Source organism: Talaromyces stipitatus, genomic scaffold (genome assembly GCF_000003125.1).
Source record: "Talaromyces stipitatus ATCC 10500 scf_1105507295527 genomic scaffold, whole genome shotgun sequence".
Taxonomy (NCBI): domain Eukaryota; kingdom Fungi; phylum Ascomycota; class Eurotiomycetes; order Eurotiales; family Trichocomaceae; genus Talaromyces; species Talaromyces stipitatus.
This window is the reverse complement of record NW_002990114.1, coordinates 1,308,365-1,335,347: the sequence shown is the minus strand read 5'-3', so window position 1 is coordinate 1,335,347 and position 26,983 is coordinate 1,308,365. Positions and strand designations below refer to the sequence as shown.

At 46.4% G+C, this 26,983-nt stretch overlaps 10 protein-coding genes across 10 annotated transcripts; 2 read left to right on the top strand and 8 right to left on the bottom strand.

Moving 5' to 3' along the window:
- Window positions 1-724: 724 nt before the first annotated feature.
- Window positions 725-1,062, bottom strand: TSTA_085280 (uncharacterized protein; the record flags this gene model as incomplete). The annotated part of the gene is made up of 2 exons (XM_002478215.1): window positions 725-774; window positions 849-1,062. The coding sequence occupies 2 exons, from the start codon at window positions 1,060-1,062 to the stop codon at window positions 725-727; spliced, it is 264 nt and encodes an 87-aa protein (XP_002478260.1).
- Window positions 1,063-1,944: 882 nt separating this feature from the next.
- Window positions 1,945-3,333, bottom strand: TSTA_085270 (aflatoxin biosynthesis regulatory protein, putative; the record flags this gene model as incomplete). The annotated part of the gene is made up of 2 exons (XM_002478214.1): window positions 1,945-2,521; window positions 2,573-3,333. 2 exons carry the CDS (start codon window positions 3,331-3,333, stop codon window positions 1,945-1,947), a joined length of 1,338 nt encoding a protein of 445 aa, XP_002478259.1.
- A 1,445-nt stretch (window positions 3,334-4,778) lies between these two features.
- Window positions 4,779-5,878, bottom strand: TSTA_085260 (trichodiene synthase, putative; the record flags this gene model as incomplete). Its single annotated transcript, XM_002478213.1, has 2 exons — window positions 4,779-5,424; window positions 5,484-5,878. The coding sequence occupies 2 exons, from the start codon at window positions 5,876-5,878 to the stop codon at window positions 4,779-4,781; spliced, it is 1,041 nt and encodes a 346-aa protein (XP_002478258.1).
- A 681-nt stretch (window positions 5,879-6,559) lies between these two features.
- TSTA_085250 (cytochrome P450, putative) lies at window positions 6,560-8,520 on the top strand (the record flags this gene model as incomplete). The annotated part of the gene is made up of 2 exons (XM_002478212.1): window positions 6,560-6,630; window positions 6,873-8,520. 2 exons carry the CDS (start codon window positions 6,560-6,562, stop codon window positions 8,518-8,520), a joined length of 1,719 nt encoding a protein of 572 aa, XP_002478257.1.
- A 587-nt stretch (window positions 8,521-9,107) lies between these two features.
- Window positions 9,108-10,944, bottom strand: TSTA_085240 (cytochrome P450, putative; the record flags this gene model as incomplete). Its single annotated transcript, XM_002478211.1, has 2 exons — window positions 9,108-10,394; window positions 10,453-10,944. The coding sequence occupies 2 exons, from the start codon at window positions 10,942-10,944 to the stop codon at window positions 9,108-9,110; spliced, it is 1,779 nt and encodes a 592-aa protein (XP_002478256.1).
- A 1,573-nt stretch (window positions 10,945-12,517) lies between these two features.
- On the top strand, window positions 12,518-14,489 carry TSTA_085230 (efflux pump antibiotic resistance protein, putative; the record flags this gene model as incomplete). The annotated part of the gene is made up of 5 exons (XM_002478210.1): window positions 12,518-12,700; window positions 12,762-13,189; window positions 13,352-13,380; window positions 13,425-13,576; window positions 13,632-14,489. The coding sequence occupies 5 exons, from the start codon at window positions 12,518-12,520 to the stop codon at window positions 14,487-14,489; spliced, it is 1,650 nt and encodes a 549-aa protein (XP_002478255.1).
- Window positions 14,490-15,033: 544 nt separating this feature from the next.
- TSTA_085220 (3-oxoacyl-[acyl-carrier-protein] reductase, putative) lies at window positions 15,034-16,158 on the bottom strand (the record flags this gene model as incomplete). Its single annotated transcript, XM_002478209.1, has 3 exons — window positions 15,034-15,160; window positions 15,221-15,370; window positions 15,449-16,158. The coding sequence occupies 3 exons, from the start codon at window positions 16,156-16,158 to the stop codon at window positions 15,034-15,036; spliced, it is 987 nt and encodes a 328-aa protein (XP_002478254.1).
- A 496-nt stretch (window positions 16,159-16,654) lies between these two features.
- Window positions 16,655-19,373, bottom strand: TSTA_085210 (uncharacterized protein; the record flags this gene model as incomplete). Its single annotated transcript, XM_002478208.1, has 7 exons — window positions 16,655-16,948; window positions 17,010-17,376; window positions 17,445-18,187; window positions 18,248-18,540; window positions 18,594-18,806; window positions 18,860-19,209; window positions 19,267-19,373. 7 exons carry the CDS (start codon window positions 19,371-19,373, stop codon window positions 16,655-16,657), a joined length of 2,367 nt encoding a protein of 788 aa, XP_002478253.1.
- A 3,320-nt stretch (window positions 19,374-22,693) lies between these two features.
- On the bottom strand, window positions 22,694-24,713 carry TSTA_085200 (efflux pump antibiotic resistance protein, putative; the record flags this gene model as incomplete). Its single annotated transcript, XM_002478207.1, has 6 exons — window positions 22,694-23,423; window positions 23,480-23,830; window positions 23,889-24,095; window positions 24,156-24,279; window positions 24,332-24,465; window positions 24,517-24,713. 6 exons carry the CDS (start codon window positions 24,711-24,713, stop codon window positions 22,694-22,696), a joined length of 1,743 nt encoding a protein of 580 aa, XP_002478252.1.
- Window positions 24,714-25,254: 541 nt separating this feature from the next.
- TSTA_085190 (uncharacterized protein) lies at window positions 25,255-26,385 on the bottom strand (the record flags this gene model as incomplete). The annotated part of the gene is made up of 2 exons (XM_002478206.1): window positions 25,255-25,952; window positions 26,001-26,385. The coding sequence occupies 2 exons, from the start codon at window positions 26,383-26,385 to the stop codon at window positions 25,255-25,257; spliced, it is 1,083 nt and encodes a 360-aa protein (XP_002478251.1).
- Between the last annotated feature and the right edge of the window lie 598 nt (window positions 26,386-26,983).

Here is a 26,983-nt window from a genome sequence, read left to right as displayed (position 1 = left end):
CGTTGGATATAGAGGAACGAACCATGATTTTCACAGATTCCTCAACAAGAGTTGAGAATTGCATTATCTTCCTGGAAAGCGTAACAAGTTCAAAAGAGGCGCGCTGTTCCCTTACTATGTCATGTGATATTTTAGCAGCCGAAGCTGCGAATGAGAATATGGAAGCTACAAAGGCTACATTTGATAATGGATCCAACCACATCGAAAACTCAAAGAATGGCAATCTGGAGCAAAGCTTCGATTTCTTCTTTTTTGCGCCCAAATCTGATTCATGTAGTGGCTCCTGGTTAATTTCGAGTTGTTCCGAGTGCAATCCGGAGGATTCTCTTGGAGGCCCGATAAGTAAAGGTCTCTGCGAACTGTTTCTTATCTGATTGACATCATCTCTCTCCTCTTCGGAAAGTTCTTCCAATCGCAAGAAACGCAGGTACTCGTTGATTTCGCTTGCTAAAGTGTTCTGGTGCCCGTGACCTCTCCCGTCATTGACTAATCCGACCTGTTGTTGTTCCAACGTAGACTATTCATGAAATAGTCAGTGGGCGGTAGGTTACCACGATCTGGACCGTGTTCAAGTTGTCGATATGACACACTTGTGCTGAAGTCACTGGGCAGAGTGAGAACTCTTCCACGATCAGCCACTGGCAATCCTGGCCAGGGGAGAAGGCGCTTGTACACAAGATCAGCGATATCATCGGCTTGTTCAAGCAGATTAAGGCCGCCGACATCACAATATCGCAGTCAATCGTCGCCAGGCTCGACCACGGGCAACAGCTTCTACCAGGACCAGTGGCCAGCAATGCATTAAGCAGAACAATCTATCATCCTAGCCAAAACCGAGATTATCTTACCTGGGATTACAGTCAGGTGAATGAGATTAACGTGCGCAGAAAGGTTCTGTCTGAATTTGTTGACACCATCAGCGGCACTAATGGCCCTCTGGACTTTCCTTGGAACGCTTTTTGCACGTCCACGCTGAGATGATTTCCCCATTGCTTTCTCATACTTGTTGATGGTCCTCTTGAAATCATGGACAATCTCGCCGGGAGAGAAACCAAAACTCATGCTGTTCTTCCTGCACAACAGGGCCCTCATCTAGACTCAATGTCGTGGTTGTACTCGGATTCTTTTGCTGATAGGTAGCCTTCTTGTTCCGACAGAGGCGAAAGCCCTCAAACAACCTTGTCTGTTTTAGGTGTGTTGGTTTAGCTACGTCCTGATAACTCGAAGCACAGGATTACGCAGTAAGGCTATTCCAAAGAGCCCATGAGCCTGATAATATTGATGTTATTCGAATATTATGACTGCTCCCCAAAAAGGAAGAAGAAGGATAATTACATGCAGGTAAAGGGGAAATCCCTAGGGAACCGGAATAGCTAATATTCCGGTGTTGATACTCAACACCTGGGGATTCCCGTACGCACAAGGTGAATGTGGACAAACGTTCGTAATGAATTTAGCTGAAAATCTGAATAAAATAAACTAGTTCCGTATAATGCGAGAATGACATGGCGGATGGGAGGAGAGATAAATATGATGTTGAGATTCAGCCTCAGCCTTACATATTCCGTACCCAGGTGCTCTGCGGCTCTATACTTTATTACTGCCCAGTCGTCGCTACTCTTTTACCTTAGTCTCTGGTGTTGTAAACTTCACTTAGTCTATCTGACGCCCTTACAGATATGTACAAGAAGCAACGACAATGAAGCAATGAAAGCCCTAACCTAAAGGCTAGGGCGCCAAAACTTGTAGGGTGGCAGCAAGAGCAAATCGTAATAAGAATCTATCATCTATTCGAACTAAGCTAAAGTCTTATAAGAGGCAGAACAAAGCTATCTTAAATCATCATAATAACGGTCGAGAGATAGTCCTAGAGGTAGGCAGCAAAACCTCAAAATCCACAATAGGGGCAAGATCGATCTTTAAATCGGATGTGTGCCAATCCCATTAGAGTGCAGCATTAAGTTCGCCGTGTATGACGTATACTCGTGACAATATAAAGTGCTTAAGCGTCCCATAAATAGTGTCCTCCCTGTGGACCGCCTCACCTTCATACTGCCGCCCAAACTCCTCAACCAGGAGCTCGACCCGGCGTAGCTCGCTGATAAGGAGATTGAGAATAATTCGGCGTTCATCCTCTGCGCAAATCTTATACACACCTATGGTTATCGGGGCGCCAAGTACCAGACTCTGGCCCATGGAAGGGAAACTGAGCAGTGGGCTGGATGTCGTGGACCTGGACTGCCCGTTCGAGACGCTCTCATGATTGGTATCTTTACTGTTTCTACTGGCCCTGGTGCTGTCGGAATCCATTTGTGAAGTGTTTGAGACAGATGAGCGTGCGATGGCACCGTATAAGTCGAGGATTTTGAGGATGATGAGCGCTATGGACAGGGCCGAACTGCTGCTCTGGGAGCACGAGCACTGCAGCAATGTATACAGTGTGGTCATTGCTCGGCGACAGGTGTTGAGTACGCGATCAATAGTGCTGGGCTGCACGAGGCTGGGAGAGGTGGTGCAAAAACTAAATGGAAGTGAGAGGCTATGCAGCGTAGATGACACGAGCTGCACACACGTTGTGTTCATGTGGATTTGGTCAGATTCTATTCCAGCGGTTTTAACTGAGGACGGAGGTATGGAAAGACATGGGGACGCCTTATCCATACGATTGGCAGAGGTGTGGCGACTTGCGTCGACATGCAAGATCGAATCCAAATTCCACATCTCCAAACCGCCACTGAGGGAGGACAATATGTCTTTGTTGAAGCTGTGGGCCTGCACAGACTCATTGAGACTCTCGTTGAAGTCGGAGAGGTTGCTGATGCTTAGGTTCTCATCCAGGGGAATATTAGACTCTGTTGCGAAGATATGGTCTGAGAGGAAGTGCGACGAGAGCGGCTCAACGTCGGACATGTCGATGTCGTAGTTCAGTAGGCTGTCCAGCGCGTTGTCCCTACTACCGTGGAAGAGGGTGGGCGCTTCAGTGGAAGGAGTCAAATCAGTGGATGTTGAGGTTAATGACGGAGGAGGTGGCGTGGTAGGCGAGCTCTCAGTCTGCACGGCAACTGAAGTGCTCTTAGCTGACACGTTATTTTTCACAGCTTCCCCCTCGCTATTTGTTGCCGACTTGGACGGCTTCCCCGTCCTCCGCGACACACTGTACACACAGGGCACGCCGGCATGGAAGCAGCGCTGGCAAGATGGCCGCTCGTGATCGCAGCGCACCTTGGATTTAGAGCAGCTGTCGCATGATAACCGTAACTTTGGCCCGTAGACCTTCTTCTGCTTGGTGTCAGACTGACCCTGGCGCTGCCACATCTGAATCTTCATCTCCATCTGGTCTGACGATACTAATTGATCTAGCCGGGTATAGTCTCTAGTATATAACTGGTTTCTCTCTACATCCATGGATTTTTCATACAACGCGTGAATGTACGTAGATGTGCCGATAAAGAACACGAGGAGATCCCTGCTCCGCCACGCTACGGGCGAAGAAGAAAACGAATGGGGTGAGATCCATCTTCTCGTAAAACGCTCGATGGAATTAGCTGCAGCCTGGAGACTCAGCTATCTACAGGGGTTCCATGCAAGTGGCGGGTGCATATACAACTTCAATGTGCATGGAGCTGATACCGATGTAGTATGTAGTTGTAAGGGTCTGGCCAATAGTGTGGCAGATCCCATATTCCTTCTCAATATCTCGGCATTTCCTGTTGTCCTATAATTTATATGTGTGAGAGCAACTTCTGGCTATTATTAACCAGATGGTTCGGTCTTTTAAATTAGTGATTAGCTATAGCGGGAACTAGGTACTGGATGACAGTAGTTACTAGCTAGTTTTAGTATTAGTACTATCAGGTTGCTGACTCAATTCTCGTGATAGAAAGTAAGCTTACTATAGTGTTACGTGTTGTAAGGTTGGGCTCGTATAGTCTGACTGATTAGAATTGAAACCATATCGGACTAATACGCAGCTGTACAACTGTTTCAACGTTGATAAAAACAAAAAAACACACCAACATCTACATTACGATGTTCGTACGTCTTTCATCTTTCCATTACATACGGTACACGTAGTAGTGTAATTTACCCTAAAGCTAGTACGTACTGCACGGTCATACTCTTCAGTGGCACGAGTCATGACAGACAGATAATGGTAATGGGGGATAATCCCGAGATCCCACTATGAATGCTTAGTATCATGCAACTTTAGGGTATACGTAAGTACAGAGAGCGTATAGTCACAAAAGAAGTAAAAGAATATGCCAATCTGAAAAGATATAGCCTAATACTAACTATAAAGCCCATATTATGTAGGCTCGCGAACTGGGAACTGGCCCCAGAGCTCACGTGAATGAATCCACCAACTACTCCGTAGCCCACCAAGTAGTTGGAGAATAGGCTCGCTAACAGGCTCAATAACTATTAGGCTCATTTACGAGCTCGCTCAACAGTCTCACTAACTGTCCCACCAACGGGCTTATCAACAGACTCACTAATGGGGTAATAGGTCTAACCAGTTATCCCGGCAAGCTCCAGCAAGCGTAATCCGTACATTGCATATGCAGTCTATTCCATGTCACTATAAGTAATAGTATATTGCATCTTAATTAACTGATTATATTCTGCACGGTTATTTTGCTTATCGGTTCATATAAGAAATCTATTCATGCTAACTAGAGTTGGGTAAACAAGTTACAGTATTGGCCCCAGAACTAAGACGATGGAAAGTAAAGATAACAAAGAAAAACAGAAGACATCAAATAAACTATTCTTCTCCCTCATGCGGTTACCATGGCATTCAGCTCGGGCATTATCCCGTTTGGCTTAACCGGCACATTCAAATCCTGTAGCTCCGCTAGCTGCTTTATGTTCACTCTAACCATGAAGCCCACCTCATTGAGGAAGTATCGCGAGGTCGTGCGGATATGCCACCCGATATACGCTGCAAGATAGTCGCTGGCGTGGGCAAGCAGATCCGGATATGGTTCTAGAATACGGCGTACTTCGACTATTCTGCTTTCTACAGCGTCAACTGTCTCTTGTAGGCATTCCAGGGCACTCGATCCCGTAGTGTTGGCCACATTGCAAATGTAGTTTATGCGCTCAGTGCCGCGAATAGTTTCCTTGTAAAAGGACAAGATATCGTTAGTGAAGTCAATGATGTCGCAAAGCGGCGATAGCGCTGGAAGATACAGCTTGCGGTATTCGTGCTCCGGAAATGTATCATTGGGGAAGATGGCGTGGGCATATGTCTCTGCAAAGCCTGTCTTTACACGCAAGTAGCGTGGGAAGCGAGTGGCATCCAGCGGCACAGCATCGCTGAAATCGTTCTCTACGTTAGTGCCTTCCACGAACTCCAACGTGGTCTTGATGACCATAGACGATCCATATGGTCCCAAGTACTGGTCAGTATTTTGCAAGAAACTGAGTGGATGTTAGTCAATGGTATAAATTTAGAACATAAATGCCTTATTGAAACTTACCGTGCCAACGAGTCAAGAAATGGTGCCTTCTGTGCCTGTCCGCGCACCAATCGTAGAGAAAACTCGGTCCCCGCATCCCCAAAGGTCATGTACTCCTCATCGTAGATAATCACCAGGAGCGTAATAATCACGCAGTTGAAACGGACAGCAAATGATGTTCGAGGGTACCATGACGCAATGCCAACCGCTTGCTTAGCATACTTTACGGCCCGCGCCTTCAAGCTCTCCGACCATGGCTGCTCTTCAATGTATTTGGCCAGCGCAGAATCAATCTTGGGGTCGTAGTAAGGCTTTGGCAGGTGAAAGTCGATCTTGTCAAAAAACCGGGAGAGGATGGTGCCGTATTCCGAGGCGGAAACCATGAATCGATCGTCGTTAGGTGCAGTACTGCCCATGATGACGGTTGTTTGTAGATTATTGAGAATGTTATCGCCTATTGGAGGATGTGAAATTCAGAAAGGGATACGATGAGCTGAATTTCGGTAAGAGGCCTAGTTGAGGAGAGAGGAACTCATCAAGAATGTAGATACCCTATCTATATATAAGAACAAACTAGAGATGCTTCTTCATTATATCGCAGGACATCCATAGATTAGGAGAGGCAGATGAAACTAATCTTACGAATTATCTTCCAACGCTTAATGGGGTAGTGAGCTGAGAACTAGCCCTAAGCACATAGGCGTAGAAGAAAGACGCTTCACCCACTGGTCTCGGTAGAAAAGAACATGGAGAAATGTCTTCGCGGGAAATCGTCGGGGTTGACTTTTATGAGGTTCCCGAATTCAAGGCAGAAAGGGAATGGAAGACAATGCGTTGAGCTAAATTAAATTTTATTTACGTGTATACCAACTAAAGAGACTGAAGCGAAGTACCTAACTAAGCCCAGCGTTAAACATTGCATGCTACACGGGAATTGACTAGTAGACATGATCCTTCCCCGAAGGATTTTCCCGTTTTAGATTCTAGGCCTCCCTTCTTTGTTTACAACCACTTTACTTCAACCCACGGGGATCTGGTGGACATGATCGGAAAGCGAAATCCTGAGACTTGGAGAAGCCACCTTTGGAACCTACCGAATGCTTGTGGGCCCAGACGGTCGAGGCTACAGAATTTCAGCCCCAGTTGAACGATGGGCATTTTACTGCGGGTAAATAATGCTTTTATGGAAAGAAGGATTTTGCATATCGTATGACATGACCCTTGCTTTACCTCATCTTCCCAAGCCTGACTGGATGGTGTAAAGTATATAGATTTATATAGTAGCGCGAGGACCATGAAGCTCTTCCTGAGTTCTTCCCAGTTGTCTACAGTTTCAGGGGTTCCAGGATATTCTGTGAAGTTTAAGGTTGGAAGATCAGACACAACTATGGCTTTAACAGATATGTCTAGTGACATTGTATCTTTCTTCTCTCTACAAAAAACCAACGGAAGCATGCTTTATAGTCTTCTAGCTGTGTCCCTCGTGTCCATCTTTGTTGTCTTCGTAACTTCAAAGCTACGTTCTCGCAATCGGCCTCCTCTACCACCGGGCCCAAAGGGTCTGCCGCTGATCGGACACCTCCGTGCAATAGCGAGTGACAAGCATAAGTACTGGTACCAGATAGGTCAGGAATATGGCCCTTTAGCTTCGGTGAAGGTGGGTCATCTGACCTTCATCATCATCAACTCCCACGATGTTGCCCACGACCTTATCGTCAAAAGGTTCGCTAACTATAGCGGCCGGGCTCGGACACCCTTTATCGAGATCCTGGACGAATCAAAGGACTGGACCAGCAAGTTTATCCTGACACGGCAATACGGCCCAGAATACCGTCTGCATCGACGCATGTTGGAGTCCGGTATGACAGCAGCATACGCCACTCGTTTCCACGGCTTGATGGAGCTCGAGACATGCCAGCTCCTAAACGATCTCCTCGAAGATAAGGATTCTCGCACTAACGGCATGAACAGTGTCCTCCTTTTCAAGCATATCGAGCGCGTCCAGACTAGCTTCGTCATTGGGGGCACATATGGGTTCCGCACGCCTCACCGTCTTGATCCAAATCTCACTACCATAATCAAAAGCTCGCACGATTCTAACGATATTGCTGTGTCTCAGACATTACTGAACTTCTTTCCGAGCTTGAAGTATCTGCCCAAATCCCTCTCACCATACTATAAGGCTGCGGCCAAGGTGCGTGAATACACCTCACCCTGGGTACATGGACACTTGATTACGGCTCTTGAACGCCCCGGATGGAACCTGGCTAAGCAATCGTATGCCATTGGCATGAAGGAAGGCTCAACTCCACGTGAGGTCGAAGTCAACCTCGAGACCAATGTCTATGGAGGCATCGAGACATCCCCGCGTGAGCTGATGTGGGTTGTTGTCGCTGCTATCACACAGCGAGATGTAGTGCGCAAAGTTCAGGCCCAGCTCGATGAGGTTGTCGGCCCAAATCGCCTTCCCAACTTTGTTGACCGACCCAAGCTGACTTATGTTGACGCTTTCCTGCGCGAGGTCATGCGCTGGCGGCCTATTATGGCTGATTCCATCCCCCACCGAGTTGAGAAGGACGACGTTTACAATGGCTTCCTCATCCCCGCCAACGCTCTCATTATGCCTAACGCTTGGGGCATCAACCGGGACACCAAATACTTTGGGGACGATGTCGAGGAGTTTATCCCCGAACGTTGGTTCACCAACCGAGATGTAAAGAAAGGCACTCTACGAAACGACCTTCCCACACCCGTGTTCGGGTACGGACGACGTACTTGCGCCGGAAAACGCATAGCAGAGGATGGCATGTACATGCAGATGGCACGTCTACTGTGGGCATTTGACTTTCAAGAGGTCGACGGCGAGCCCGTTGACCCAACTGCCGACCTTCGCCACACTTTCACCGTGCCCCCAGCACCATTCAAAGTGAAGTTTATGCCACGCCGGAAGACGGTACGAGAAGTAGTAACGAAAGAGTGGCGAGCATGTGAGACCGACGTGCCGAAGCTACTAGGCGAGATGGACAATCACTTTTTTGATATGAAGACCGTGGATTAGACTTTAGACGCCAACCCTAAGTCGGCGTGGTTCATTTACTTTCTAGATATTGCATTATGGATAAACTCCTATACTCTGATTTATCTATAAGAGAATCCGATACAAGCTTTCTCAATGACAGATTTTTTAACTTTAAGGAGATAATAGAGCGATACATACTGGGCTATTGGTCCGTGGAGATTGGGTTGTCTGTCTCCAAGATCATTTTAAGAATTAGAATGACCTAGGAACCAGCCCCTGGTACAGCAGTTAACACAATAGGTACTTATTAATCTAGCACATAACTAGATATTCTGCGTACACATGTCGCTACTTTACTGAGACGCCAGGATGACCGATTATCAACGGAGTGCTCTGGCTGTGTACAACAGCTTAAATGTGTCTATATGAACTACGTAGGTGGAACAGTATTGAAAAATATACCGTGAATATTTTTGTAAAGACAAAAATCACATCGATGTTGCATCAAGTACTTGGGAGATAGGTACATAACCTCGTCAAAATCAAAACTACTGAGCATAAGGTACGAGCATCACAGATTTACAGATTTGACATCTATATCCACAATTTACCCCCTCTGTACAATTCTACTTCTTTTGCACCTCTGGTACTCGGCTTCGCAGCCGCACAAAGCAACTCTTCGGCTTAGCAACGAAAAAGTCCACAACATCCGTGTCCACTAGATCTGCTGGCAGTGGCAAGAAGTCGAAATTCCACAGCAGAAGCGTGGTAATCAGCTTCAGCTCATGGTACGCCAACCTCTTTCCCCAACACTCACGCGGGCCTGCGCCGAAGCCCAGGGTGGGCCCATTCTTGATATCAAACACTGTATTTCCTTTACCATCCTTTCGTAGCCAACGCTCCGGATGGAAGTCGGCGGGCGGGAACCCACTATGTGTCCAATCGACGGGTGTCTCTTCTTTGTGCGCTTGCGACGACTTACTGCGTACCTCCTCATCCACCTCGATGGCTGGCTCATCATACGAGGGACCCCATAGAGTGCAGAAGATGTTCGTGCCTTTGGGGATGGTGCGTCCCAGGAAATCCAGATCTTCCATGGCCTCACGGATGAGCACGGGTGCTGTGCTGTTCAGCCGCATGGTCTCCTCAATCACGGCATCTAGGTATGGCGCATGCATGGCCAGGAACTCATGGATAGTGGGATTGCGCTTTTCAGATGCAGCAGAGGAATACAGTGTGTACAACTCTTTACGCAGCTTTGTTTGAACATCCTGGCGCACAGCCATTCGGCGGATCATGAATGACAGCACGCTGTGCGTGGTACTCTGTCCCCCCAGCACATATCCGAACAGCGAGTCATGGATCTCCGGTGATGACAGCGCTGGCAGGCGGCTTTCTTTCTTAGCAGCAGCGATCTCACGAGAAACAATATAGTCGACGGCCGCGCGATAGGATGTTGAGAGCCCGCTCTTGGCGACGGTGTCGCGGGCACGATCGATATATGTTTGAAGGATGCGAGTGCGTTCCTTCTGAGCTTTGCTTACAGATGGGCGCAGGTTGGTGAAAAACCAGTACAGTTTTGGCATGGACGCAGTACGAGCGCCTGTGATGCTGTCGGCGATGGTATGCGTTGCTTCGAGAATGCCTGTGGCCTTGTACTCGGGGAAGGGATAGACTTGATTTGATTTAGTAGGGTGTCCGGTAGAAAGGTTGTTTGTTTTAAGACGGTTGTAGTGCTTGACCGTGTCACTTTCTTCATCGAGGATGCCTAGAGCGGCGGCACATATAATGTCTCCTGTGAGGAAGTTGAAGTCTTCCAGCGCGGTAAACGGCTGCTCGTTGGCGATGCGCGCCTTGAGCTGCCATAGATTGACAAAGTTCAAGGTCTTCTGATAGGAGGCTGGGAGAGATACCTACGTTGATCAGTATTGCCCTGGAGATATTTTCTAAAGTCCTATTCAAACCACTCACATTGTGAAGGAAACTTGGCGTCATTAAATCATTGGACAAACTCTTCGCCTTTGGATATCGCGGGTCGCTAGACGGCATACCCACAAAGTGATGAGGAATGGCTCCAAACCATAATCCGGTATTCAGCGAGCCATGATCCAGCAGTTTTGCACGGCGCATCAACAAGTCTTTAGTCTCGCGGAAATCTGAAATGATTACTACAGGCTTGGTGAAGGGCCCCGCGAAGTACTGCGTAATGGGCGACCGCTGACGGCGTGCAACATCTGCCCAGAACTCCATAATGCGCCGTCCTGATTTTTCTAGGGCAAAGAAATGAGGAAGATCCCCTAGGAGACGACGCGAGGATTCCACATCGTAAGGGATGCCTGGCAGCGGTTTGGGCAGCGCACGCAGATATATCACATAAAGGAGCCCCATGACCAAGGCACCGCCGATGGCTAACGGCCGGAGCTGGATAAAGGTTGTGACATTATTGAGGTCGAGGGTTGCCATTGTGATAACTTTAGAAGGGGTATGTGAATGATGCTTAGCGTTGATGAAGCAACTCGTAGTGGTTCCTTATAACTGTTGCAATCCTACTAAGTTTAAAAGGCTTAGTTATTCCTCCAACTCAGTAAGGTAAGATTACTCAAGCTTGCAGCAATAACTGGGACTTCTGCTAATATACTTGTAATCGGGTTCCGAGGCAATTAGAGATCCATTGCCGATTCGCGGGACAATGCCGTACGAGTCTCAAAGCCGCAAATGGCATGTAGGGAAGGTAGATTTCAAAGAGGTAGAGAAGAATTATTCTTTCGCCTTGCTCATCAATTCTCAACCCCATATATTGCGAAGTTTTATTCTACTCGTTCGCCTGTGGATTGGATCTACGTTTATTTTCTTCAGAAGAACAGTATATTAGACCAATCAATTATAAATCATATAAAGGTCCTTCTTCTTTTCCATACATTCGGGATGTTGCTATACGAGGAAGACAATTGACATTGGAGTAGTTGAACACTGTATCGTAAGCAATCGGTTACAATCCTACCTCACTATCTAATAATTGATACACCTATACACTTATACACCTATATCGAGAGATCAGCGCAATGTGAAGTTGTCTTAGCACTCCATCAAATCCTGTCTATCCTAGGCTATCTGCTCATGCGAGCAACATTGACCTGAGTAGACCTGTCCCGCGGATCTCTTACACCGTCACTTGAATACGAACGTTGGACGGGTTGAACTTGAAGTACGTATTCGAAATGCCCCAATTGTGATTGTCTCAGGTTTCGGGAACTGGAGGTTAAGGTTAGCTCAGCTTCGTCGCACTGTCAGCTCTGTGAGGTCCGTATTAGGATTCTGACATCGAGGAATATATCGTTTGTATTGGCCCCCGAAACCTTATACGTACTACGTATTATACACGTATCATTACAAACTATTTTGGTCGATACAAATACAGATACATACCGTTACAAGATCTAACAGCCGCTCCCACATACTTAGTTAAACTCTATTTGTAGGGACCCGCCGCCCCTACCAACGGCCTAAAACGTATTACTAAGCGGCGCTTACGGAACCTTGTCACCTCCGTGAAACTCCCCGGATCGCCTTTTCGGATGCTTGAATCATGATGACCTCCGCTAAACTTAGCTAATACGTACTAGCAGCACCTCATTCTGTGGAAGAACTGGTCGGGCCACTCGTTTGGGGGGTGTTGCGTGTACGGAGGTTCGCGACACCTCCGATCAGCTCTGAAACTAAATTATTCCCCCCGGTAAGTTATGTGGCTGAATAGTAAGCCTGGGAACAGGAAGATATTCCATTGGTGTAGATTCTATGCAAGAAATTCACTGGTACGATGTAGCCGTTTTGTTTGGTCTTCCCTAGGCACATGTAGGGGTGAAACTACTATGTAGCTAGGCGAGACAGGGAGGAGCAAAGATTTTCCACTACGTAGTCATGTAAAAAGTCCATTCCATTCCTGCTCGTCTACTCTTTTCACTCTACTGCTTGCAAAAGAGATTTACGTTATCCATTTCTACACTCATTATTCTCACCTCAGACCTTACATATCGCCATGGCTGGGTCTGGCGTGATAGACGATAAGACTGCCTCGCAGTCGCCTCCGACCTCTGTGGAGATGGACATGAAGCCTGACAGTGACAACTCGTTAGTTGAGAATCAGGAAGAGGAAGAGGAGGGCTACTCGCCATTGGGGATGTTTTTTATCCTCACTGCCCTTACTCTATGCGTGTTCTTAGTAAGTATTATATATATGGTGGTATAAAATTGCATAGTACACCCAGTACTGACCTCCGCAGGTGTCTCTAGACCAGACTATTGTGGCCACCGCCATCCCCAAAATCACGGATGAGTTCCAGCAGCTGGACCTTGTCGGCTGGTACGCCAGTGGCTTCTTCATCACTATCGGAAGCTTCCAATCGACGTTCGGCAAGATCTACAAACTTTTCCCACTCAAAGCAGGTTTCCTTCTGGCCATAGTGGTTTTCGAAATTGGCAGTCTGCTGTGCGGCGTCGCACCAAACAGTACTGTACTGATTCTTGGGCGTGCTGTTGCTGGCATGGGCGCTGCGGGTTTGGGTTCCGGTGCATACACTATCATCGCTTTCTGTGCTCCGCCGAGCAAGCGTGCGGCCTACACAGGACTGTTGGGAGCATCATATGGTGTCGCGTCAGTGGTAGGGCCATTATTGGGCGGTGCATTTGCGCAGAAGGTATCTTGGAGATGGTAGGTTTATTCCCATATATTATTCACGTGTTTTACTTCCGACCTTGTTTCGTCCTCCTTTTACTTTTCTGAGAAATTTATGGCCACCAACAAGACAAGAGAATGCCTTGCCATGCTGATTTTGTAAATCCACCATTTTATGTTATACTAACACTCTCTCAGGTGCTTTTACATCAACCTTCCCATTGGCGGTATGTACCCTATGTCCCAGATGTCTCCTATACTAACTTGTTAGGTGTTTCTGCGGCTATTATTCTCCTCACTTTCAAGGCCCCTGCGAGCGCCAGGCCAGAAAAAACCACTCTGAAGCACAAGCTCCTCCAAATAGATCTCCCAGGTACTTTTCTTATTATGGCGGCGATCGTGTGCTATGTACTTGCATTCCAGGTATGTAACTTATTCACACAACCAGCCACTATTGAAATTGACAAAAAATATTCAGTGGGGTGGACAAACCAAGTCCTGGAAGAACTCGACAGTCATCGGCACCCTAATAGGCGGTTCTCTTATTATCATCTTCTTTATTGTTGTTGCCTCCTTCCAGAGTGAGCGCAGCATTATTCCACCGCGTCTATTCAAGAAGCGCTACATCTGGAGTAGTATGGCGTTCATGTTCTTTTTCGGCGGTAGCTGGTTTGTGACGTTATATTACTTGCCCATCTATTTCCAGGTCGTGGATGGAGTGTCGGCCGCAGCGAGCGGTGTGCGCAACCTTCCATTGATCATTAGCCTTGTGTTAACTACTATCCTATCTGGTGGCCTGATCTCTGTCAACGGGCACTATATCTCATGGTTATACCTCTCGGGAGTACTCAGTACTATTGGAACCAGTCTGATCTACATGCTTGATATTGGCTCGTCATCAGGTCGTTGGATTGGCTTCCAAATCATTGCCGGCGTGGGCTTTGGCGCAGGCGTGCAGCTGCCCATCATCGTTGGTCAGGCGCTTAGCGAGCCGAGAGATATTACTTTGTCGACAGCGCTGATGCTGTTCGCCCAGACCATTGGAGGAGCGTTGCTAGTAGGCGCTGCTGAGGCTGCGTACACAAATACGTTGCTGCGAAGATTGCCGATAACGGCTCCGGGCGTCAACCCGAAGACGGTGGTTAGCATTGGCACAACACAAATCCGATCAATGTTTACCCCTGACCAAGTGCCCGGAATCATCCAGGCGGAGATGGACGGGGTGCATGTGGCGTTTGCACTAGCCATTGCCTGTGCAGGTGTAGCAACATCGACCACTCTTATGGCCCCAAGGACGAATCTGAAGGGTAAGATGGATAGTATCGGAGCTGCGTAAGTATCGATCTAAGTACCATGTTATATTATATGGAGATATAATGCAGATTTCCCTGTTAGATGATAGAGCAAGGCATGGAACAAATATAGAACAGTGATATGATAACTACTGTTTGGTTAGAATTATCATATTATAATCCTTAATAAAAAAAAATATGCTACTTTGTTCGAAGAATTGGGAATAGGAGAGCTTTTTACCGTCGCAAAAGTAGAGAATAATCATAAAGAATTAGCAGTCGACTGCTACTTGTTTCTTTCTTAATGTAAGGCAGAAAATTTGCTTGCACTTTGTAGAGGCTATTTATAAACATCTACCCACGAATTAACCTGTATGACGATAACCATTATATATTATAATGTATGTTTTATTAGTAAACTAATCCTATATTCCCAAGCACTAACAATTAAATGAACGACGTGCTTTATTATCATTTACTCCATTATCTACACATATAATGAAAAAGCCGACAATCCGCCTAACAGATGAAAACCTCTCCTCCCCGTCACTCCACATGCCTGGATACTAGGTATAGCTCCCATTCAAATTACACATTGAAAATATCACCCAGACCATCTGTCGACGCTACCTGCTTCTTCAGGACCTCCTCAGTCTCGTTCCATAACTTCTTCTGCAACTTGGAGCCTTTCTCGCTAAGCACGAGGTCCGAGGGTCTAGTGCGGCGAGTTATTTAGCGATTGATAGACCATGGATAGGGGAAGAATAAAACATACGGCTTGATCTTTCCTTCGCTCATGTACTGGCCGTGGCTCTCAGGTCCTTTGACTGCGGCTGCGTCTAGCACGAGACTGGCGCCCTGTTCGACGCTGCGGCCGACGTAACGGTCGAACTTACGGATAAGAAGGTTCGCATCGCGGTGAATACTGGAAGATGTTAGATTTGCTTTTCGTTTTCTTTCTTCTAGTCATTTGTTGATCTCTTGTTTGGGAAAATGGACTTACCCAGTATCCACTGCCCCCGGATTGAAGTAGCTTACAATTACCTCTTCTCGAGGTGTGCGCACCGCCAACTCCCTTGCCCAGAAGACATTCAGCAGTTTTGTCACGCAATACCGGTCCATGGCGTCTTTATACAGCTCCTCCTTGTTCAGCTGCTCCAGCATGTTATCGGCCGACTGCTCCTCAAACTTGGTGAACATGTGCGTTTCTGCAGAGGTGAAAGTGAGACGTGAAGCGGACCCAAGCTCCTTGGACGTCCTCTTGAGCGTCGGAAGCAGCTCAAGGGCTAGCAACGCTGTTGCTAGATGATTGACTTGCAGACCCGTCTCGAAGCCGTCGGGTGAAGTAGACCATACGAATTTAAAAACACCGGCGTTGAGAAGCGCAATATCGAGGCGGGGGAGTTGGGCTGCACGTTTCCCGATGGCCAGCACTGAGTCAAACGAGAGCAGGTCTAGATGCCAAATATCGATTGTGGCAGGCGCTGAGGGGTGTGACTTTTGGATGGAAAGTTTGGCAGCATCGCCTTTGGCCTGGTCACGGACGGCAAGAATCACTTTTGCTGCTCCTCGTCCGACACATTCTCTCGCGGTAGCTAGCCCTAGGCCTGTGTTGGCGCCTGTGATAAGCACGGTTTGTCCCTTGAGGCTAAGAGTTGCCGGAAGCGTAGGGATGGAAACAAATTGACGGAAGATCGAACCGAGGAGGGTCATGTTGAAGAGGATAAGGTCGACGCGATGTGAGTAGGAAGAGGAGGAAGAGTATGAAGAGTGAAAAAAGTAAGAAAAGTACGAATGAGTGAATGAATGAATGTAGATTTGGAAGTGGGTGTTACCCTTTAAAGAAGTACCCATAAGCCCTAAGAGCAGAAGTGGGTCCGGAACTGGGAGGTGATGGATCCTCCGAGCCTAGATCTAGGTTGTACCCCACGCTATTCTATTTCTAGCTAGGCTACCCGGTGTTTATTTACCGGCCCGTAAGGTCATGTAACACGTATAATCGTGTTGATACATGTCACACTCGGCTTTCTATTTTCGGAAGCCCGATATTGTCTCTTCATTACTATCTAGTAGAAAATATACACTGACGATGATGGATTTGCTAGGTAGATGATAGAGTATCTCTTCAATGAAATATAAAATTTTCCGCTTATCAAATATGACCTTACAACTCCTCCATTGCACCGTCTATGGACCAAAACAATGAAAATTAACTACTCTGCCCAAAACTCCACAAGTTGGCCAAGTTCCACTCGAAGTAATCCGTCGTGATTGGCGCGAACGAAATATGATCCGAATATGGCAGGGTACTGTTTGGAATCATCAGTGTATCAGACATAGCAAATAGATCGCCCTCGATTGGATCAGATGGGTAGAATAGGACTGGTGGATTGCTGATATGCTGCTGGAACATGTCTCCAGAGCCATACGAATCGAGAGATGAAGTTGTTAGATTCTCAACGTTGTTTGTGCCCTTGGCAATATGCGGCTGGATGGAGAATGACTATCAATTGATATACTATAGTACAGGTGGTGTGAAGGACCAGGACCAGTGGGTTACTTACTATAGTAGAGCAGCTTTGTTGTCTAGAGATCTCTGACTCTGGTAATGTCTCATACACTTGAAAGTCCTGGGCTGAGATCTGAGAATTGTTGTCTTGTCTAGGATCATATTCGTCTCGACTGCGCTTTGTCGGCTTGGCTACACCGGAGTTGGTCCGTTCAACCAATTTCCTGGCAACATTGCTCAATTGTATGAATAGTTGAGCAGTGTTTGTCGTGGCGACGTTAACATGGAAAGCGGGTTCCGAAAGCAAAGAGATAACGGTATCCATGAGTCTCAGGTCTGGTACGGCTTGCGGATCCTGGGGATTTTGAAGAGTATTGGCGAACAAGGTCAAAAAATTGGAGATAGGGTGGTACAGAAGCATCCTATGATCTAGTAAATCCTAAAATTCACACTTTATTCTCATGGATAGTAGAGAAAGAAATTAACGAACCAGAGACTACTTTTTCCAACCGCTCGAGTTTCAAAGTCGACTAAGTTCAGAAGCTGAATAGACTGTCTTGCAACCGCTAGACATATTGCGTGGCTCGCATACACGCGTGGATTCAGTCTCCCGTCGTCTTGCACGGTGTCTGTGTGCTGATTATGATGAATGCTGGTCCAGGAACCGTGGTGTACAGAAGCGCGATGAATAAGGGTAAGGCAATTAAAGTATGCGAAATGCATCAAAACAATTGGCAGGACTAGATCTTCCTGGCATTGGATAGGCGTTTCCGGTCGTATCTCCACGGGCAAGTGCTCTTTCCATTCTACAACCGCCTTGTCCAATTCACCAACGAGTCTCATTCGTTCCATAGGCGATTTAGTCTGACCACGAGCTGAGTATAGCGCTGAGTAGATGCGACTTTCAAGTCTTGCTAGTTGCACATTATATCGAAACATTCCTGCTCTAGTAGTTGTACTATCAGACCTTACTTCACCTGAACCCTTTTCAAGTGGCAGGTCAATGCCAATATCATCGTCGTTCATCACGGAAGGGTGCCCTAGTCGTAAAGCAATGGATTTGTCCATAATGTAGACAACCCAGAACAGGTTTTGTCTTTGGAGAATTTCAACTTCGCTCAGGCCCGAGTCGTTTACGCTCCGATGGAGCCCAATTCCATAAGCCAAGCGTCCCGCCGCTGCTACTAGCATGTAGACGGCTTGCGGTTCTAGATTTACTTGCTGCACAACAGCCTAGTAGATCATCAGCAGAGCTCTAAAAGACCAATAAAAGATATAGCAGCGGTTTCTTGCCATTCCAATCAAAGCTTGTATCGCCTCTAGGGACGCTTCTCCGAATAATAAATCGAGCAAACAACCACTAGCATTGCGAAGGTACTTTTTCCAGATTCGATTTTCGGGGTTGTCTGCTGCATTGCTCCTTGCGCGTACTTGGAGGAGTAGACACCCGAGACAAAGAACAGTATTCAGGGATGCGTACCAAGCAGGACCGCTGGGCGGGTGTCCGGAATACTGAAGTTCGTAGTTCTGGTCGAAAGCCGCCCTATCGTACAATGGGATAAGTTTATTATATGATTCAAAGAAAGCTAGAGAGGTTAGTTTCACTAAATATATGAGAAGACTTGTTTAATTGGCATACAATCAACGTAGCGGTCCGCAATATGCTTAGGTGGAAGGGGCTCTCTCTCAGAAGCGAACGGTGGACGATAGAGTTCGGCGGTAGTCTTGTCAGAACGAGTTTGCACATTGGCCACTAACTCATGTATAAATCGTGATAGTTCATCGGAGCCTGTTTTTTGAGTTATCCATTCAAGTCCTTGCGGAGAAAAGAGAGAGAACCCAGATGAGCCACCTAAAGCAAGAAATCAGCACATGACCAGGAAAGAAGCTTCGAGCAAAAGTTACCCAGAAAGCGTGTCTTTCCGTTCTCATTAATCATTAAAGTTGATAATCGATCAGTCAGTTTGATGGGATTTGTGAGAGAGGAGTCGGACGCCGCTGGAGAGGACGCTGCAACCGAGTTCGACTGAGTATCCAAACCAGAGGCGGTGATAAGTGATTCCATGCGCTTGATGCGGTTCTCAATATCAATAAGGGATGTGGACCTGGGAGTTGTCAATATGCCTGGTGCCAAAGCATTGAAGAACATAAGACCTTGTTGGCTGCCTCTTCTTGCGCTCAACCAGCGTCGTGACACATGCTGCCCCGCGGTCAAGGCAATGAAGACAGCTGTCACCTTGCTTTTCACATTTGATCTATCAAGATTACTGTCAGAGTCGGTATCGTGCAGTGAAGGGATATATCAAGCGTACCTTGAGGCGTTTGCACAAGTCACATGAGGTGCGAAGATATGAATTGGAAGTAGGGTGGGGGGGAGCCCCAGCGGACGAGGCGCTGGAGACGCTGCGTGAGCGGGCATCGGGTTTCGGGTCCATATCAGTTAACAGTGACTGTTAGCACTTTGGTGGCCCGGAAAGCTCGCAGGGTTCTATATCCCTCAGGTGGTGATGCCTTGAATTACGCTCGGAGCATTCCGATGGTTGATTTACAGCCAAATACACACTATTACAGGAAAGTACCAAACAGAAGAGAAAAGAACCAATAAAACTTCGTTAACTTTCCTCTAACCGTTGCTGTACTGTAATGTTCCGTAAAGTCCGAAATAGGTTAATTAGTTAACTAACTAACTTAGTTAATGTACTACACGGGTCATTGGGCCACCTGCAAGTCCCATACAAAATGGCCTTCTTCAACACCTTGACTTCTCAACAGATTTATATATAAGCCATATCTTAGACTTGACGAATAATTCCTATATGAATCCCTATCAGAAATATCAATTTGGAAGTGCGCCTCTTCTATAAGTCTTGAGATATTAGAAACTAGCCTAGTTATTAATGTAAATTTCATGACAGAGGGGTTCTTAATATTTTTAGAGTTCCTAAATCTAGATATATATTAATACCTATATTATAAGCCATATTCAACTTTTTGATATGGTTTATATGTGAATCTGTTGAGAAATCAAGGTGTTGAAGAAGGCCATTTTGTATGGGACTTGCAGGTGGCCCAATGACCCGTGTAGTACGTTAGTTTAATCTCTATTTAGTCAGCCGCCCCCAATCGGCATATTCTCGATGAGTAAGACACACAAAGTTGACAGTTCGTACACGATTCCCAAGAGCCGAGAGGGGTTAGATCAAAGCGACAAATGGACGACATGAGACGGATTTCTTCGCAATAAATACGACCTAAGATCGATATATAGACGATTACTGCCGAGCACTGGACCACGCAGCGACTCATGGTGGACACGATGGAGGTAGCTCCGACTACAACAACACGCTCGGGACACGTTGTAACACCCTCGACAAGGGCCCGAGAGTCCACGAGCAGCGCTGACAACATCGGCACTGTTAAAAGTCTAAGAAATCAATGACCAAATGGAATTAACAGCGGTAAAGAAGACAGCTTGCCTCATTGATGAGAAGCAGAGCGCTAAAGATGGAAACAAAAACATGCTTAAAAAGATGCGCCAGTATATGGGAAATACCTATCCAGGGGTTAAAAGTCTAAAAGAAACCCTTAGTAAACAAGGGGAAATGATCAAAGAACGGTGTCAAGTGATCCAGGAGCAGAGCAGCACAAGGAGCTGCAGGCCCAAGTGGAAGCAATACAACGCAATCTGCAGAAGAATGCAAGTAGATAAATAAAGAACTGGCATTGCACAGTAGTGATCAAGGACCCCAAAAAAATACAGCCCGAGTCAGAGTTATTTGCAGACATGATGATGAGATCCACCGTGTCAAAGAGGCTACCCAGAAGCTAAACATGCCGGGATTGAGAGTGCTACGAGACCAGCTTTATCCAGTCAAAACTGACAATGTCAATCAAACAGCAGTCCTGGATGCAGATAGGAACACCCTACCAGGAGCAGCTGAGGCTCTAGGAAAAGAGAATGATGTCAATATTGCCAAGATTTTTTGGATAAGCGAGAAGGAGTCGTTTACAAGGATGGGAAAAGAAGAAAATGACTAGCAAGATTGTATATATTGAGTTGTCTGAGGTCTTCTCTCTTCCATACCACAAAAATGGCTTTCATATGTGATTCGGCACGGGGAATGAGTTCAATTCCCCGGTACATTATCCGTGATCTACAATATGATATATCATATATGACGTTTCATGAAAAGTTGAAACATAGTGTTCGGAGGCCTCTGATTAGCTGAAAATGGGGGATGACTTGTCTCCAGGTTCGTTCAAATGTCCTTGTTTTCTTAGTGGTAGATTTCGGGATATTCTAACAATACTATGCCGAGCAACTCCACAATACTAAGCAAAAGAACAGAACAAAATCAATATATAGCAGAGCTAGGAGCAATAGCAGTAGCACTGGAATGTATTCCAGTTGGGACATGCTGCAGGTAGATCACTATCTTTAGCAGCAACAGATCTGCCCTTGCCAGCAATCAGCCAACCTCGTCAACAGTCCAGCCAAAAGATCATCCAAAGGATATATTGGTTGAGACCTTGCAGAACTGGGGAAATGCAGTTAACACAATCTGGGTCCTAGCACATATAGATATAGAATGGAAGTGACAAGCAAAAACTGAAGCATATAGATCAACAAGAACAGAATACCAGTTAGAAAGATAGCTGTTCCAAGCCAAAGCAATGGCCTTTATAACCGCTATTGACGCAACACGCCAAGACTGGACTCTTCCAGAAGGTATTAGAAAACACCCCCAAGCTATCGATATTGCGCTCTCGGGAAAGCACGTAAAAAGCCTATACGATGGACTGGATTAGAAATAGGCAAGAACTCTAGTCTAGCTTCGGACAGGAACGACAAGGCTTAATAGCTATTTAAATTAGATAGGCGTAGTAGACTTGGATCTCTATGCCTGTAGCCAAGCAAGCAAGACAATAGAATATTTTTTATTCTGCTACACGAGGTAAACAACAATGAGAGAAGTCATGGATCAATGCACAGAATCAAAACAAGGAGATCTATCCTTCTTTCTCGGTGGAAAATCATGTTCAGACTCTGACAAATGGCAACTAGACATAAAGGCTATCTATGTAGAAATCACCTTCGCGATAGCAATAGAAGACTGGAACCGAAACCAGAATCTGAACTTCAACCAACCCAATGACACATGGAGCAATCCCACACCTTCCTTTTCCCTTCCCAGGTAGACCTTGCTGGAGCTGCCGAAGATAGGGCACTGCACACTTGGAGAAAATAACCTTTAAGAGTATTTAACAGCCAAGACGTCAAACAAGGGGACCTCTAACACATCAACCTAAGTATCCAAACATCATGCATACATGTTACGAGAACAAAACCTGGACTATCGCGAGTTCATGTCGGATTGTTGAGAATGGTTATGTAATTAGCGCACATGTTAGTTATAAGGTTAGTCCCTCCGGGGGTAATAAATATCATATTCTCGACGCTGCCTTGGGCACAACCCACGGCTGAGAAAAATACCATCCAAGGACATGCTACAAGTCCACAAACATAATCGAATAGCTCTGTCATATTGCTATCATTATCATGAATGAAGGCTGAAACAATAAGGAAGAAAAAAGAAAGTGAAATACGTGCAACATAGAATCAGGGGATGTCATCACCCCATACTCTCCTGCTCTGACGAAGAAAGTGAAAAGAGTAAGAAAAAGCGGAGCCAGAGACATGAAATGCCCATCAAAGCTAATAGCTTCAGTCGGCTCGACTCATTCAAGAGCTGTAATCTGTCCTCCCTTCCTCCACATAAGCAACGACGCGGGGAACTGCGCAGCTGCAATGCCAATCATAATCCGAAATTGGACGGTATAAGCATGCGCGAATACCGATTGAACTATTTCACGTTGAGTCTCTGGTAGTGTTTCCATAATCGCTGTGTTGTGCAAGAGAGCTTGCAGTAGCTCTGGTGGGAGAATACCTGTGAGCCGGGTTTCGAGCATGCAATTGAGGACGTTGGATCCAATTGCCAGACCGATAGCGCCTCCTAGGAAGCGGAACTGGATTATTGCCCCTGTTGCGACAGCTGGTTTGGTCAGTCCGGTCATATGGACGAGGGTTGATGCTAACGTACCAATGTCTCGTGGTTCTACTACAAATGGTGTAGCCAGGATGAGTATACCAAATGTGGTTCCCACACCTGCTCCAGCAAGAGCCTCATACACATATCCGACAGTAGGGTAGTCCTTTGTCTCCGGTAGGGTTGCAAGCATAGCTACGCCGACGGTATGAAGGACCGAGCTGAACAAAAGCAAATAGATGAAAGGAACACGGAATTTCTTCGAGACAATACCAGAAATCCCAGCTGAAATTGCACTGACTGCAGAGAAGGCAAGTAAACGAACACCTGCATTCAGCGCTGATATTCCGCCGACTATCTGAAAACGCTCGGGGAGCATCACTACAACCATGTTTGAGGGCATGCCGACGAAAAAAGTGACCCTAACAACAGTCAGTATATATCTATTACATGGATGTGATAGTCAAAGGAGACTCACAAAAGCATGCCCATCCAGTTAGGATTTTTGAAGAATCTAGAAGGAAAAATTGGCTCCGGTACATTCTTCTCTCTCGTCACGGCATTTTCCCACGCAAAGAATACGAACCACGCAACACCTGAAAGCACGAGCAGAACAATCGTCCTAGCTTCTGGCCATTTAAACTGGACATAGACCTCGTTCAGCGCGGTGATGAGTGGAAGTGTAGCCGTCAGCAGAATGATTGCACCAACAATATCAATGCGACGGAGGTGCGAGAACCAACCGAGTCGGTGAGGAGGACTGCGTCGACCGACTTTGGCAGGAAGTGCTAGGAGCAAGAGACCGATTGCCAGACCTCCAATTGGAAGACTGCCGTAGGGCCCTGTCAATCTATCATCTTGATGTTTACACAGAATTTATAACTTACTTCATGTAAAAGATCCACCTCCAGATCGAATGTTGCGCCAACACACCTCCAATCAATGGACCAGTAGAGAACCCTAGCGCAGTAGACGAGGCTGCGAAAGCACCCATAGTGGCTAAGGCTGGTTTCGGCACAATCTCGTAGCAGATAAGAATGGATATTGAATATGCGCCTGCTGAACCGATACCTTGAAAGGCGCGGAGGATGATCCTACAACGGCAGTGTATCAGTACCAGAAGAGCGACAAAACATAGGAAGATATAGTCATACAATTGGTCCATGTTCTGCGATGCTCCGCATCCTCCTGAAAAAGCGATAAACATGATCATAGTTGCGATAATACTTCGCTTGCGTCCGATGATATCGCTAAGCTTACTCCAGAGGATGATGAACCCTGAATGTGTCAGACACCCCTCTACTAACGTCAACAAGGAGCAATGGCATACCGGTATAGGTAATCAAGTATCCCGTAACCACCCAGCTGGTCCGATTGAAGCTCCGGAAGCCATTGGCGATGGTGATGAGAGAGGTACTGACGATGGTGACTTCGACATTCACAAGGTAGATGCAAATATTCAAACTGGATAACGGTCAGTGCAGCAGCGACATGAAAGTAGAATAGTACGCGTACCCAAGAGTGGTCAGGTACAATCTCCATCCTTTAAGATAGGTATTCTCCTGATGCCGAGTCGTTGATACCGCGAATCCCTTAGGGGCAGTGGACGTCTGTTGGGTCGTGGCATCCTGTGTTTTTGGCTTCTGTCTCGCTGATTCGTCTGCTGTCTCTGCTGTCTCTTCTGATCTTGGTTGTTCGAGAACGCCCGACATCCTGAATTGTGAAGATGTTCACAATTAAGCCCTAATGAGACAAATAATTGGAATTGAAGGCATACAGAGTGTTTCTACCCTCTTTGTCAGTGATATCTCTGCAATGAAAGTATTGAATTGACAGACAGAAAGTAAATAAAAAAAAATGTTCCCCAGAGGAAAGTGAAGATGAGATGACTTTCCTTTTCTGTCACCGAACTGGGCACAATCGCAACAAATAACTGGCAAAGAGCATGTGATAACGATATAGGATTATATCCAGTCAGAAGAGAGAATCGCTTTTATCTGATAATTTACAACTGCAAATTTATGGCCCTGTGATCTTTCATTCTCATGGGGTACTGGGTGCTCCTTTGTTCACATACATTTTGAAGGTGTCTATAAATAAATATTACTTAATTCATACAATGGATTACAGTAGAAGTATATATAGAATATGCAGTAGTAGTGTTATTAATATTATCTACTACTTATTTATTTAAATCAGGATAGGGATCTAACCAAGTCAACGCCATGTTCCATCCCTTATTCAGACAGTTCCTCACTTGGCATCCACCCTGACATACTCAGCAGCCTCTTCTATGTCTTCATCAGACATCTGAGACGGCGTATATATTGTGTTGTCGATTTCTTCCAACAAATCGCCAGTCTCCGTCTCGCTGCTAAGATGCATGGAGTCCATCTCATCCTCCACCTCGACTACTGATGCATACTGTTCATTTTTTGAGGTAGTTTCAATATCCTCTTGCTCATGTTCGACAGCCTTCCCCTTTTCTTCGACAAAATCTGCGTCGTAAAGGTCATCGTCTATGTTGATGACAACCTTTTTGTTCTGTTTCTCACCCTGGACCTCCTTTGGACTCTTGGGCAAGCGTACGATAAGGATCCCGTTGACCATCTTAGCCGTAATTTTCTGTCCATCAAAATCAGCAGCTCCAAAGCTGAAGGGCATGATTTCGAAGCAGCGCTCAAATGCTCCCACTTCCCGACGACGCCCATTCCAGATCATGGCTGCATGTAACTCTTCGGTAATTTCCGGACGGTAGACTACACCCTCGATACGAACGATTGATTTTTCCGCATCGTACTCCACGTTGATATCAGACTTGTTCGCGCCAGGCAGGGATACGTGGATGATGTATTCCGTAGAAGTATCGAAGACATCTGCAGGAGGTTCGAAGTCGACACGCTCGCTTTCATTCGAATCACGACCGGGGGATGGAAACTCAAATGTAGAGCCTACTTCGGAGATAAAATGATTTAAGAAATTTGTCAATTCGGACGCACCGCCATGATGAGGGTCAGGAAGAACGTCATGAGTTGCACGACCACGGCCACGGTGCTGACCACGAGGATTGCCATAGTAAGGGCGATGACCTCCTCGGTGTCCAAACATGTCTCCACGTCCACCACGACTCGTTCCAAACAGTCCATCTGCCTGGTCTCCTAGTCCAGGAGCACGCTGCAGTCGGTAATGACCGTGATGGGGATGTCCCCATCCTCCAAAAATCGGGTGGCCTCGATGGCCACGGTGATGAGGTCCGCCACGGCTAGGTCCATGGTGTTCACCGTTGTTATGACCTGGATGGTTTCCTATGTTGGGCGGGAACTGCGGCTGGAAGGAGACAGGGGCTCCCCAGCATGGATGTTGTGGATCACAAAACAGAGACATAATGATGTATACTCGACGTGATGTCCAGGTGTTTATGTTTTCATAAACTGATGAAGTTGATAGAAGAAAAAAGGGTATTGATGGAGGGATATAGATATAAAGAGACTTCCTCTTATAACCCAAGATGCTTCAAAATAGGCAGCAACTACATCGTTAGCATGTGTACTGTGGCAAACCGCCACCTCGAGCGCTAAGAGATGGCTTACGAAGCTAAAAAGAAGCTTCGCGACACTTCTATAAAGGTTTTCTGCCTAGATGGACCTTTCAGTGCTTTGATGGAGAACATTCCCCAGACCTTTTCTGACAAATCGAAGCTATTCGAGCGGAGACGCGTCATTCAGCTTTATCTTATCTTATCTTCCATTTATGGATAACGTGTGGCGTTACTTGTTAACTCCGAGGGCTGTGGCGGTGCGGCCACCCGCTCGCCTTTCGACTCTGAAAATTAGATTCTCTCCTTACAGTCAAGTAACATCGAGAATTAATGTTGCTCTATTCATGTAAATAAGTTAACTAATCACAAAGTGCTCCTTGCGAGCGATTGTGATTGTTAAGTGTTCACTAATACAGGCGAAAGATGACACACTCAGGCTAGTCC